Below are 15,012 nucleotides of genomic sequence, written 5' to 3'. Positions count from 1 at the left end.
CCGCACATCTTTGGACTGTGGGAGGAAACCGGAGCACCCGGAGGAAACCCACGCAGACACGAGGAGAATGTGCAAACTCCACACAGACAGTGACCCGAGCTGGGAATCGAACCCGGGACCCTGGAGCTGTGAAGCAGCAGTGCTAACCACTGTGCTACCGTGCCGCCCGCCCATATTAGGGATATATTTTTTAATGCAATCAATATTTAATTCACCCAGAAGGGATCCCAGATTTGGAGAGTGTGTATAATTAATTATTGGCTACTAGGTGCCAGGTTTCAATCAGTGTGGTTTTTAATTAAGCCTGTTCTTAAAGTTCTCATTATTTTGCTTTCTTAACAAAATCTTCAAATTCCAACATGTATATATTGGAAAAAAGTACGCACACAGTTCCTGAAGAGGCCCTAAAGGTAAGTGGAACTTGGCTATCATCGACTTAAAGAAAATTGGGAAAAATGCTACTTCACCTTGTGTTTCTGTTTTGTCTTGTCAGCATGAGAAATACACTAGTCAGTTTCAAATACATGTGAAAGCAGCAGAAGATAAGAAGATAGAACAGTCTGATATGGCACTCGATCAGTCGAGTACAAAATTGGAGTCACCCAGAGCAAATCTTGAAAAGGTTGAAAAGAAAGGAGCTACAGGTATTCATTATGCTTTGTTAGTATGTTGTGTTTGGTTTGTGTCACCATTCCTTTATTTAATGGTCATTGGTGCAGGAATATTAAATCTGTTGCATTAAAAATATTGAGTGCCTACAACAATCCGTCTTAAAGTACACTGAGAATATCAGCTTTTGTAATGGGAAATCTCATTTTGTGTCAAAATTTGCCTGCAGTGCCTGTTATGTCTGTAGATGGAATTGTGATTATTATTTATAACGGACCTGTCAGTAGTTACAAAACCAGTGCTGGAGCTGTAGTTTAATCTTCAAAGTTGACAGATGTGTCAGCGTGCGGCTGCGTTGCCCATTCACTGGGTGGCAGTGTAGATTAAATCTTTATATAAAACTCTTAATGGCTTTAGGAATGCTGCCAATTTAAACCTCCATACACCCTGAACACAAGGGAGTGCCAGCTGCCAGTATGTAATACACTCTTAACTCTCAAAGTCTCATTAGGGTTTCCCTGATGGGCAAATCACAGACCCTCTCCTTCATGCAGCATCAAATCTTTCCTGTGTCTAAATCTCGAGTTTAAAGTTTTGGGTCAGCGAAAGACAGGCCCATCTTTATCTGGAACTCAGTAAATTGGGAACCTCTCCCACTTTGGATCCCCTTTTGGTCCCGTCATCCTTTCTTCCCAACACAGCGGCTGAACACATTCGTCAGTTAGATGCAGCCTGGCTAATTTCCCCGAACCATCTTGGCAATAAATACTGTTGGACTGAGTTTGTCCCCACCCTCTTTTCATTCTGTTGCCATGCACTTTACATTAAATGGAAGCAAAACTCTTCAGTCATGAAGAAAGAATCTTTGTGCTTGTGCACTTGTTTTAAAGTTGTAATCGTAATTTTGCTGCAGCTGTCCTGTGCAAATCTTCTGCTTTTACAGACCTTGCACATGAATTGTTATACTAATGCTGATGCAATACAACCAGGGAAAATATGACACTCTGGAAGCCAACACATAATACAAACCGCTTCTATTGGGAACAATTTTTGTAACATAAACAGAGTGCCAGCAAAAGTTCTGTTAACCGACTAAGCACTGCATTATGTGTCTCTATGCAGTGTATGATAGCCCATTTGTGCTGCAGCTGTATTTAGATGAAGAGAACATTTTATTCTGACCACAGACAGACTGAGCTCTCAGCTCATTTGCACGTGCCAGCAATCCAGTTTTAACATTGGCCTTCCCCAGTGTCAGGAAACAATAGCCAGAATGATGGGCATGGCCCCACGATTGTTCTGCTGCTAGAGTAATTCCATCGTAGCTGAATCCATTCCACATTATAAACAAAAACATGACCATGAGGTAGCCAGCCACTTCCTTTTATTTTCTTTGCTTCTCTGGATGTTTTCCCATTTTGTGGTTTAGCAGAGATTCAGAAATTGCTGCTCAGTCTTGGCTTTCCGTTTAGAAAGACTCACTTCGTTGTAAAAAGCAAACACTTGAGTATATACTGATAAATTTATTGTGTTTTGTTGCTGAAAGACATCCATTCACCATTATTTTGAATGATAAATTTGGTTGAATACCACATTTTCACCCTGATGAGTTTATTGATTGCTTGCATATCATAGCTAAAGAGTAAAAAATGTTTGTTAAAATCTACAAGTTAGTGTTAAATTTACAAGTCATATTTACACTGAATTAAAATAATGGAAAACCTCCTTGCCCTTTTCAAAATTGATATTGTATCCGGACATCTGTCACTATTTAACATTTGATTTGGATAACTTTCATACTAAAAGTGGTCATTGGCATTTGATCTTCTGTTGAAAGGAATGTCCACATTTGTCTGTTCACTGTCAGCATTGCAAAGGGTGCACTTGAAAAAAATGTGTATGAGTAAATAGTTAGAAAAGCAGGTCAGACAGCTTAGTTATCCTGGGGTTTATAATGTCCTTGCTGCTGTAATACTGTAGTGCACCTTATAAGATTACAATATAAAAGCATCTCTGTTCTGACTGCTGGTTTTAATTTTACACGTAGGAGTGTGATTTGGAGTTGCTGATCTAGGCGTTCTGACAAAACTAATAGTTTAGCTTTCCCTCATACAAAAGATTTCTGTTTAACTCTGACAGTAAAATGAACAAAAGAATTTTTGACCTTGTTCTAATTTTACTACTTTTAACTCTTGGAGTATTCATCCTGTTTGGTTTTAGAATATTTAAAAGCAATTATGCTTTCTATTTATTTAGCTGCCTTGTGTCTCTCCAAGTACAAAAAAGTTCCATAAGTCTAAAATATTTAGGGCTAAATATCGGAGTAAAGTTGTCTTCGTTTTTTTCCCCATAACATGTCACACGAGCAAATCATTGCAGATATTGGAAACCTGGAATCAGCACGAAAAATGCTGGAAAATACTCGGGGCTGGCAGCACCTGTGTAGAGAGGTTGAGTTAACGTTTCAGGTTTTGTCAGATTCAATGTCATCTTAGAAAAAAATGTAGCAAATTTGGCCTTGCAGAATTATCATTTCTGCAGATAGTTTGGTGCAGTCCTTGTAAATCTGTTGCCCTTGAATGGATCCTGTAGAGTAAAGAACACAAATTCAGAGCCCATTTATTGACAGCCATTTTCAATACAAGGTGTTAAAGTGTATTAGCCTAGTTTAGTTGAAACTCTAAGCTTCATGAAGAGCGATTTAATGTTTTAATCGTTCTAAATTTAAAAGCGGCATGTTTTTGCCTTGGATTAGGAAAAACATGAAAAAAGTGCTTGTCAATGGAAATAACGGAATATGCTGGAAGTACTCAGGGAGGTCAGACAGCATCTGTGGAGAGAGGAAGCAGAGCTGACATTTCAGGCTGACAGTCTCTCATCAGAATTAGAATTCTTAGTATCCAGTATTCTATCTAGAGAAGGTCGGTGCAAGCTAGAATTAGATCTAAACAGTGCCAACTTCCAATTGTCTGTCAGCAATTGCTCAGTTGGCAGCAATCTTGCCTCAGAAGTTGTGGGTTCAAGTTCCACTCCAGGATTTGAGCACAAAAACTAGGCTGACGCTCCAGTGCAGTGCTGAAGGAGTGTTGTACTGTCAGTGGTGCAGTCTTTCAGATGTGATGTTAAACCAAGTCTCTGTCTACCTTTTCAGGTGGCCATTAAAGATCCCATGGCACTATTTCAAAGAAAAGCCAGGGGAGTTATCCCTGGTGTCCTGGTCAATGTCTATCCGTCAAGCAGCATCACCAAACGTACTGTGGGGTTAATATCACATTGCTATTTGTTGCAGTTTACTATAGGCAAGTTGGTTGCCATGTTAACCTACATTACAACAGTAACAACTCTTCAAAAATACTTGATTGCTGCATAACATTTTAGGTTGTCTGCAAGTTGTGAAAGGTGCTAATGAAGTCAAACCTCTTTTATTACATTGAAATTTCCTGTACTCATTCATGTGTTGTGGAGAGTATAAATGCAACTCCAATTGCATTCAGGATGGCAAGAGAATGGTTTTAACTGTAGCCTGTAGACCTTTCCATGGTGTTTGTAGTTTGAACATCAGATTCAATTAGAATGGCTTCTGTCATTTCATGTTGGGTTATCATCTTTGTTTCTCTATCTTGCCTGACGCATATTAGGAAGGAATAAGTCAAGCTTTTGACTGCTAATAAGCATAGCTTGCGAGGGAAATATAATGGCCCAAACGCTGAAAACACTAAACAACATGTAATTAATCAGCATCAAAGGACAGGATTTCCCCACCAGCTTCGGGGATCCAACATGAGGGTGAAAAGGGAGACAGAAGTCTGCACTGTCGGGGAACTGGTCACCCAGCAGTGATTTTCTCCGAATTAGCCAATTAGTAGCTAGCAGGCGAGCTTTGCATCCAATTAAGGGTGGCAGGAAGGTTCTCAAAGCTAGCAGCCCAATAGGAGGCCCTCCACTGAAGATGCAGTAGGCTACCTTTTCAGATAAGAGAGAGAAATCATCTCAAGCTAGAGGAACCCATTTAAAATGTTTTTTAAAATTCCCCTCAGCAGTCGGGCCACAGTTGTGGAAAGGAAGCCCTTCCACAGTGCAACATGTAGCTTTAGCTGAAACCAGGCAGATGGGGAGGGCCTCGAAGCCTACCTGGAGCAGTGGTTCACTGCCAGAAGTCTGCCTGGCCTGCACTCCAATGCCTCTGAGGGCCTGAAGGTCAACTAGAAAATTACAGTTAGCCTCTCAGAACTGGCATTGATTGGCCTTCATTGGTTATCGATCATTTGTGGGCAGGTAACCCTGACATCTCCAATCCTGTCTCTGGGGAAAATTATCCGGGGGAGGATAGAATCAGCATACCGGCCAGTTACACAAGTTTTTATGTTTTCCCAGCTCCATGCTCGCCCCCATTGGGGGCTAAAGATTCTTCCTAAAACACATTTGGAACAATCTTTGGGTAAACAAAAATTATTGGAAATGCCCTGCACCTGTCAAAATGGAGTAGTTGCAATTTTGGGTGCAATTAATCTTCAGCTTTTAAAAAAATTGTTTCAGATATCCATTATTACCTTTGCTTTTTAATTACTTAATATGGATAGTGTCCCTTCCAACACACCCTACAGGTGGTTTTTGAAGTGGCCTTTTATGTTTGTGCTTATATGATCAGAGTTTATTGTGCAAGTAATTGCTTTGGATTGGCTTTGCAGATTGCATTTCAAAGACCATATGAAATATAAACTTGGTCATTATGATTTAAGTTAAGATTTTGAAAAAGCTGCAAGGAATATAGAGACAAAACATGAACCCCCATAGATAAGAATGTCAACAGAAATCTGAATGCAACCACAGTGATTGAGGATTAGGGTACAACTACAAGGGATACACTGAAAAGACTGCAAAGTACAATTGTGAGAAGGATCTCAACCAACTAGTTTGTCTTGTTTAACTCATAAATTAAATCCAAACTACTGTTATTCAGGCTGACTTCGACAATTGGTGGTATTGTACTGGTATAATGATTTAAATGGCTCTAGCTCTGAATAATCATTTTGTTAGTTCAGTCTCAGGCAGTGGCCAGGACGATAGATGGCTATAATCATAGAATCTTACAGTGGAGAAAGAGGCTATTCAGCCTATGCCGGCTCCTTGGAAGAGCATTTAGTAAACCAGCTTTCCCCTTTTACAAGCCTGTCCATTTTTCTCCTGAATTCTGCTACACTCATGCCCCACTATTTACTGCATGGCTTATTTATATCATTTGCAAATTCTTGTTGTACCAAAATCCTTTAGCCAATACGTAGGGCCTTATGCAGCAATAATAAACAATGTCCTGACATTAACCCTTGGGGGAATCCACTGCTGATTTCTCTCGTCAGAAAAGCAACTATTCACCACTACTCTCTACGTCCTATCCCCTTGCCAATTTTGTACCTAAGTCACCATTGTCCCTTTTAATACCCTGTATTTCGCTTTTTTCCAAGTGAGTCTGTTAAGAGTCAGTTTTGTCCACATAGAATCCCTACAGTGTAGAAGGAGGCCATTTGGCCCATCAAGCCTGCATCGACAACAATTCCATCCAGACCCCATCCCCATCTATTTACCCTGCTAATCCTTCTGACACCAATGGCCAATGTACCATGGCCAATCCACCTAACCTGCAAATCTTTGGACTGCAGAGGCCATACATAGATATAAATAAAACAACCATTGCAATACTTTCATTAACCCTCTCCATCAAAAGACTGAATTAGATTAGTTTGCCTTCAGGAAATCTGTGCTGACTATCCCTGACTAAGGTAGTCATGATGTGGAGTTGCCGGCGTTGGACTTGGGTAAACACAGACTTTAACCTGGTGTTGTTAAAACTCTTACTGTGTTTATCTCTGACTAAGCCATGCTTCCCCAAAAGAGAATTAGTTTTGCTCTTGACAGTGGCCTCAAGTAGTTTTCCTATCATTAACTTGTAGTTCAAGTTTATTCATCTTTTTTAGAATGGAGTGCAAGATTTGTAAATGTTTAGTATTCTGGAACCACACCCATATCCAAGATGTCCGCTGTTTGCAACAGGCAAAGTACTGACTATACCGAATGAGCCTGCTTGCAAAACTCAAAACGTAGGGCAGGATTTTACGACCTTGCTCAGGTGAGGCTCGTAAAATCCTGCCCGAGGCCAATGGAGGACTCTGCTCTGTGAGCGGGGCGGGCAAGGCGGTAAAGTTCCGGCTGAAGTGACCAACATTAGATGTCATTCCACAATTGGGAAACACTTGTCTAACAATCCCAATTGTGCTAAAAATTACACTAAAAAACAAATAAGATTATCAATTAGGCTCACACTATTGCTCACTTGTGCATGTTAGAAGCCACATATATTCACAGGGCCTTGTGCTTTGCAGACAGAAGGAGCATGTCTACACATTACACCATTTCCAACTAAACAAAGCTTGGGGAACAGCCATTCCACGGATCATTCCCCATGCCTTGACCAATCTGAGTAAACCTGCCTGATTTGAATTTGAACCAATAGTTTGGAGATTAACTGTTCTCTGCTGCATTCTCTGTGGCAAAACCTCTACCAGAGCTCACTTTGCCAATCAATCAGCGCTCCTTTCTCCTGCAGTTTAAATTATTTCCCTTTGGCATTAGTTTATCTTGCATGGCTGTCCTGATGAGCTAAAGGCAAAAAGCTTCGAGAGGATGGCTCTTCAGCAGTCCTCAGTTTCTGTCTCCCCTTGCCACCCACCCCCACTCATAGTAGAAAGTAGATGCACAGCACTCATTCATTGCTTTAGTCAATCTCTTTGCCTCTGCAAGAAGGCCTCACTTTTTTTGTCCCTAACCATTCCTTTGACTATCCTTTTACATTTTTAGTTTATACAGAATTTTTGGGTTCCCTTTCATGCTACCCGCTAATCTTTTCTCATGCTTGCTGTTTGCACCTTGTATCTCTTGTTTAAAATTTCCCCTGCACTGTCTGGATTCTGCCTGGATTTCCACTGCAGTCATCACCTGACATTTGCCATGACTCTTTCTACTTTAGTTTATGTCATCCAGGATGCTCTAGCTTTGAATTTCCCATCTTTCCTCCTTGTAGGAATATTTGTAGCAAAACTATTTCCACATCGAGGCTTGGCATTGCTCAGTTACTATTGTGTACGGGCCAGTCTTTATTTCCAGTCTACCTGTACTAATTCTCTTCTCGATTGACAGAAATTGGCTGCTTTCAAGTTGAGTATTTCACCTTTTTATTTTTCTTTGCCCCTTTCAATGATTACTTTAAAAATAAAGATATTATGATTACCATTACCCAGGCCTTCTGCTACTGCAATCTAACTACATTTGCCTGACTTAATTCCCCAGAGCTAGATCTAGCAATGTATTTTTTCTTGTTGGCATCAAAACATACCATTTAAGAAAGTTCTCCATGGAATATTTTAGGAATTCTTTACCCGCCTTGCCCTTTACTCTTTTCTTCCCCAGTGTGTATCGGGTAATTGAAGTCTTCTACTTACACTGCTCTATTATTTTTATATTTCTCTGAAATCTGCTGATTAGATTTGTTGCTCTATCTTCATTTTACTGTTTGCGGGGGGCTAAACTAAATACTTATCAAACTAACTTATCAAACCTTTCTGTTCCTCAGTGACAACCACATGGATTAAATCTTTAAACCATTTATTTATCTTCCCTCAGCAAAACTGTAATAATATCCTTGATTAATTAATGTTGCAACCCCCATGTCCCATCATCTTTTTTCATCCTCTCTTCTTCCCTATCTCTCCTGAATACTTTATTGTAAAAAGGAATGGTTTTAGTTCCCAATCCTGCCCATGTTTAAACCAAGTCTCTGTTGTAACAACTTTGAGGCAGCTTGCTCCTGAACTTCGTTAACCTTCTTTGTAACATAGAAAATAGGGGCAGGAGGCCATTCGGCCCTTTGAGCCTGCTCTACCAGTCATTATGATCATGGCTGATCATCCAACTCAATATCCTGATCCTGCCTTCCTCCCCATATCCTTTGATCCCTTTTCCCTCAAGTGCTATATCTAACTGCTTCTTGAAAACGTTCAATGTTTTGGCCTCAACCACTTTCTGTGATAACGAATTCCATAGGCTGACCACCCTCCGTCTTTGCATTTTTCCACCTAATTCTTGCTCTTTTTGTTCTAAACAAAGAAAAGTACAGCACAGGAACAGGCCCTTAAGCCCTCGAAGCTTGTGCCAATCATAATGCCCTAACTAAACTAAAAGAAAAACCTTCTGCCCTTACTCGGTCCATATCCCTCTATTCCCTCCCTATTCATGTACCCATCCAGATGCCTCTTAATTGTTGCTAATGTGTCTGCTTCCACCATCTCCTCTGACAGCCCATTCCAGGCACCCACCACTCTCTGCATGAAAAGCTTACCCCGCACATCTCCCTTAAACTTTCCCCCTTTCACTTTGAACCCGTGGCCCCTCGTAATTGACAATTCCACCCTTGGAAAAAGCCTCTGACTATTCACCCTGTCTGTGCCTCTCGTAATTTTGTAGACCTCTATCAGGTCTCCCCTCAGCCTCCACCTTTCCAGTGAAAATATTCCTAGTTCATCCAACCTCTCCCCATAGCCAACATGGGGTGGCACGGTAGCACAGTGGTTAACACTGCTGCTTCCCAGCTCCAGGGTCCTGGGTTCGATTCCCGGCTCGGGCCACTGTCTGTGTGGAGTTTGCACATTCTCCTCGTGTCTGCGTGGGTTTCCCCCGGGTGCTCCGGTTTCCTCCCACAGTCCAAAGATGTGCGGGTTAGGTTGATTGGCCAGGTTAAAAATTGCCCCTTAGTGTCCTGAGATGCATAGGTTAGAGGGATTAGTGGGTAAATATGTGGGGGTCGGGCCTGGGTGGGATTGTGGTCGGTGCAGACTCAATGGGCCGAATGGCCTCCTTCTGCACTGTAGGGTTTCTATGAGTCTTCTATGAACACCCTCGAGACCAGGCAACATCCCGGTGAACCTTCTTTACACTTTATCCAAAGCTTCCACGTCCTTCTGGTAGTGTGCTGACCAGAGCTGCACGCAGTACTCCAAATGCAGTCTAACCAAGGTTTTACATAGCTGCAACATGATTTCCCAGCTCTTGTACTCTCTTCCTCTTTGTTCTTCTAATTTTCAATATGCCTTGCTTCATATAATTTAACCCATTTATGGTATAGAAAAGTAAATAGATCCAATCTTTTAAAAATATATAGTTATTGATAATTTCAGTGTTAGCAGAAATAAACAAAATGATTTTAGAATACAGAATATGTTGGAGTTAATTTTGTAAACACTCAAGGGAAGAATGTTAATTTTTCTGCCATGGCCTATCGGAACTAAAAAAGGACCATACTTGAGATATTAACACACTTTCCTCTGAGATTGAGCCTGACTTGCTGCACATTGAGAAAATCCACAGTAAGGTGGTGATGCATTTACTCTGAGTTTATTCAACTCGGAAGATTTTTCTTGAGTTATGACATCAATATTTGAAAGTTTTGATTCAGTTTGATTTAATAATGCTGATGCAAAATGTTGTTTCCATGTGTGATGAATTATGAAGTGCTTTTTATGAAAGTAATGTTGCTATAAAAGGTGTCCTGTTGTCCAATTGTCAGCATGCAAATAGCTACCCTCCACTTGGGACTTTGAGGAAGAGGATAAACAAAGATCTGTTATCACATTTGATAATACCTTTCTGTTTTGCAGAATAGAAAACAAAAGCTCAGTTGGGTCAGAAAGCATTTTATCTTGCTCTAGTCTTTCAGGAACAAACTATTGGGAATCTTCATAAAAGCCAGGCTTAGATATGTAAATGTCATCAAATATATGACCCAAACGTTATATAGATCTTGTATCTTACATTTTACAACATTTATCATTAAAGTCATTGATCCATTTTTTAAAAAAATCAGCTAATATAAAAAATTGAGGACTAATGAAAGATGAGCTTTGTATTTTGTTTTCAAGTGTAGTAATTTTTACTCAGTTTTGAATAACAAGAATGTGAAGAAATTAAATGGCGGGCAAATATTTCTTGAACGAGTTTAGAAAATTAAATCTTTGTTCTAAAACTTGCCTTGTACTTTGCATTCATAAGAGAGTCATACACTGAATCCTGCACTTGACAAGGTTTTAAATTGCATCTTTTGAACTGCATCTTTTGAATTAATCAATAACTAAATTGCTACTGGAACCCAAGTATAAAGGGGTTGATGAAGAAAATTTGAGTGTAAAGCCATGATGGTGGACGTGGTGAGTGTCATTAAGTCCACGTTCAAATGAATGAGGGATGAGAGCTGGGAAAGAGTTGGAGTTATTTGCAGGGAAGGGAGTGTATGCACTTATGGCGAGATTTAAAATTCAATGAGGATTTGAGAGCGAGAGGTAATAAGTTTCGGGATGAGTTAGTGGCGAGAGCAGCAGAAACAATGAAGTTAAACCTTGATGCGTAAATAGAAAGATGAATGGATCATTCTGTCCTTCAATCCTGTTCTACCGTTCAGTTAGATCAAAGCTGTTTTCTTATTCTTTCATGGGACGTGGGCCTTGCTGGCTAGCCTACCATTTTTATTGCCCATCCCTAATCCCACCTTAAAGGTGGTAGTAAGCTACCTTCTTGAACTGTTGCAGTCCGTGTGGTGTAGGTACATCCACAGTGCTGTTTGGGAGGGGCGCCAGGATTTTGACCTAGCAACAGTCAAGGAATGGCAATATAGTTGCAAGTCAGGATGGTGGGCGACTTGTAGGGGACTTGCAGGTTCCCATACATTTGCTCCTCTAGGTGATAGAAGTTGCAGGTTTGAAAAGTGCTGTTGAAGGAGCCTTGGTGAGTTGCTGCAATACACCTTGTAGATGGTACAAACTGCTGTCACTCTGCGTTGGTGCTGCAAGGAGTGGATGTTGAAGTGGTGAATGGGGTGCCAGTCAAGTGGGCTGCGTTGTTCTGAATGGTGTCAAGTTTCTTGTGTTGTTGGAGCTGCACTCATCCAGGAAGATGGAGAGCATTGTATCACACTCCTGACTTGCGCCTTATAGGTGGCGGACAGGTTTTGGGGAATCAAGCAGTGAGTTAATCGCCGCAGAACTCCCAAGCTTCCTTTCGCTTGTGTTTTCTCCATGTCCCTGGATGCTTTTACCCAATAAAGATTTATTCGTCTCATTTTTGAAAGTTTTAATAGTTCCAGCAAAAGACAAAGTTTTAAAGGAAACTTATCAAATTAAAATCATGTTCCTGGGATAGCTGTTGCACTCCAGCCTTTGTGGCATCCACCAGCCATGGGAGCAGTCTCTCATTATACTCCTTTGAGTATATCAATAAAAATGACTAATTAGCAAATTAACCAATTAACAGCCCCTTAAAGGTGTACTTTCAGTCTCTCATTATATGTGTGGGTGTGTGGTGCGCGGCCAATGCCATCCAAGACCTTAGAGCGGTTGTGCTCGGACCTGAGGGCACATGTGGTCTCGGAGGCGCAACTGTGTGGTGGGATCCCGTCCGAGCGTACCCCTGCTCGGATGGAATTTCACATTGGCCCCCCCCCCCCCCACCCCACCCCTTCCGGGTCAGATGCCCCACAGCTTGAGCCGTCTCGTGGGAATGCCCTCTGTGCCCTTTGTTACTGCATGGAGGTGTTTCCTGTACGGGCTGCTGCTACGCACCTTCCACTATCGCATCCTCACCCGTCACCTGGATACACCTTGGTGGGCCCTGTTGCCGTCCGTTGGCGGAGCTCCCTCTATGGAGGGATCCTCCCCCATACCTTGGGGACCTGGGGTGGAGGGTGGTGCATACAGCAGTTCCGTACAATAAAAGGTTAAATTGGTTCACGGACTCCCAAGCGACCTGCCCTTTTTGCAACCTTGTGGAGTCTGTGAGCCACGTCTCTGTTGAATGTTATCGGCTGCAATCCCTTTTCAGTTTCCTCAAAAACCTTTTGCTCGTGTTTTGTTTGCACTTCAGTCCTACGCACCTGATCTATGGACACCCGATACGGAGGGGGGCAGGGAAGGAGAAGGACTTCCTTGTGAACCTGCTCCTGGGCTTGGCAAAGCTTGCCATCTACAAGTCCAGGCAGCGGGCGACCGAAGGGGTTGTCCGACCAACACTCTGCCCCTCTACCGCGGCTATATTTGCGGTCGGGTGTCCCTGGAGAGGGAGCATGTGGTATGCAAGGGTACCGTTAATGCCTTCCGTGCCCGCTGGGCACTGCAGGGACTGGGGTGCGTTATTGACCCCTTTAATTACATTGTGATTTTATGATTCAAGTTTCCTTTCCACTTTGACTTTTGTTTCGGGCAGTTCCCCTCCTTTTTGGGAGCTGCCCCTTTTAACTTATCCCCTCATTAATTTGAGTTAGTTTATTTGGTTTGCCAAAAAGATTGGTACTTAATCAATACACTCCACTTGTATAGTCCTGACCTTTAATACTACTAACATATCACTACTCAATTGTCATTGTTATCTCCTATCTCCTTCCTGACTGACACTGCCTTACCCCTTACATCCATCACACCAGGCTCAGCGGAAATGAAACTCATTGTTAAGTGTGCCTCGAACCTCACAATTCAGTGCCGGGATTGTTTCCTGTGTGTGTGTGCCCAGATTTCTTTGCCATCTTTGTCAGACATTGACCTGAGATGCATTTTAGGCATTTTCTGCAATTCAGAAAAGAGTGTAAGCTTGTTTGTTTCATGCCTGTTGTTTCTGCTTTAAAAATATTAATTTTTCCTGGATAAGTGCAGCACCAGCAACGTTCAAGAAGCTTGACACTATCCAGGATCGTGGAAGATTGGGAATGATCTCCACGTCCTAGCCCCTGGTTTATATAATGAAGCAACTATTTTTGCTGCCAGTGCCTCTGTAAGGCCAGTTCATAAAATGGAAATCACTTTCCTGTATGTTGAATAGCAGATTGATTCTTCTTCTTAAATCAAATATAGCATGAGGCCAGTACATTTAGCTTATAAATTGGAGTGGGCAGGTTGGAAACTTGCAGGTGACTGAAAATTAATGTGGAACTGGTGCTTTGTGCCTACATTCTTGCATTATGATACAATTTCTTGCCAGTGGAAAGACATGAACCACACATGCAGCAGGTCAATTAAGGGGGGCATCTAATTCCGATCACAAGATTCACCCAACTCTGGGTCTGAGATTGTCTCACTGTTGCAAGTTACCTCTTCTTTCATTATTTTAATGTGCTGACATTGCTTAAAGCTAAATTAGCCCAGAGGTGGTAACTGGGTGGGTGTGATACTACTGTCAGTTCAAAGCATTTGTAACTTTAATAGCTTTGTTTGTGGTTTTATTTAAAAAATCTTTGTATTTATGGCATAAGGAAATATAGTTTAAAAACAACAGCGTTTTTGAGTTTAAAAATAGTAATTGCTTGCTCGTTCATATACTAACTTCTGGTAATATTTCAACTTATTGGGGCTGCACAGGCAGAATATCGGAACTGAAACGCCTCATTTCCAGAGTAGAGAAACCTTTAACTCTTAACAAGTGTAAGTTGGAAAAGTTAAAGGCCTGCACTATAAAGCTATTTGGTTTTGGTCTGGTATAATCTCTCATGGTTTCTTGGTTTGTGATTGCTAAAACCTTTTGCTAATGTGCTTTTGTTCATCTTTTTCTGCCTTAGACAGTGCCACATTTAGACCCACTCCTCTATATGGCCAACCATCGTGGTGGGGCGATGATGACATGGATAACAAAGGAGAAAGAGATGGACCCAAAAAACCAGGAGATCCCAGCAATGGTATTTGGCTAATTAAAATTAATGCTAATAAAGTTAACACAGATTATGGTCCTTTAAAGTGCCAGTCTAAACTTTGTAAATTCCAGCTCCATAAACTGTCATTATTATTGAGAATCTCTTTAGTAGCCATTTCTGATGTGTAATGATTGAGAACACCTATCAGTCTGAGGAGGAGAAGCTTTCAATTAACTTTCATTGCACGTACCAGGGCCTGAATTCTTTTGCAGGCGGAGAGCATCTCCGAGTGGTGACGGAGGCCTGAATCTGGAAATCCCAAACTCTGATCCCACCATTTTCACAGGGTAGAGAACAGGGGCGGGTTGAACTTTGGACATCCGTGGTTCACTGGGGTAGCTGTACGAGTTAAATTTCAGCTACCTTGAGTCTGATTTTGACAAGGAGGGAATGGGGAATTTGACTTGTGTCCATTAGACCTGATGGGAGAGGCTCTGAACTTACCAGGGTTCTTTAGCGAGGTAGGGTACCTTTTTGGAAATGGTCCTGGGACATCTTTGGGGGAGGTGAGGTTGGGATTGTTAAAAGTAGACCTAAATGTGCATAAGAAGTGGATAAACTCAGTGGAACTATCAAAGGGAGCTGTTAAGCTGTCAAGGCATCTAAATCCCTGCCCTTTAAATGTTTGCAAA

General features: G+C 41.6%; 1 protein-coding gene across 8 annotated transcripts in view; it reads left to right on the top strand.

Annotated features, from left to right (window-relative positions):
• The window catches only part of cep170ba (centrosomal protein 170Ba), an 85,771-nt gene that overhangs the window by 17,583 nt on the left and 53,176 nt on the right, over positions 1 to 15,012 (top strand). For all 8 annotated transcript variants that reach the window (XM_078233984.1, XM_078233985.1, XM_078233982.1 and 5 more), the window contains 3 exons: positions 354 to 410; positions 494 to 644; positions 14,249 to 14,365. In XM_078233984.1, coding sequence (XP_078090110.1) covers positions 354 to 410; positions 494 to 644; positions 14,249 to 14,365 — 325 coding nt within the window. The remainder of the gene's footprint in view (positions 1 to 353; positions 411 to 493; positions 645 to 14,248; positions 14,366 to 15,012) is intronic.

The sequence above is a fragment of the Mustelus asterias genome, chromosome 18 (assembly GCF_964213995.1).
Source record: "Mustelus asterias chromosome 18, sMusAst1.hap1.1, whole genome shotgun sequence".
Taxonomy (NCBI): Eukaryota; Metazoa; Chordata; class Chondrichthyes; order Carcharhiniformes; family Triakidae; genus Mustelus; species Mustelus asterias.
Note: the sequence above shows the minus strand (reverse complement) of the source record. Positions and strands in the feature narration are given on the sequence as shown.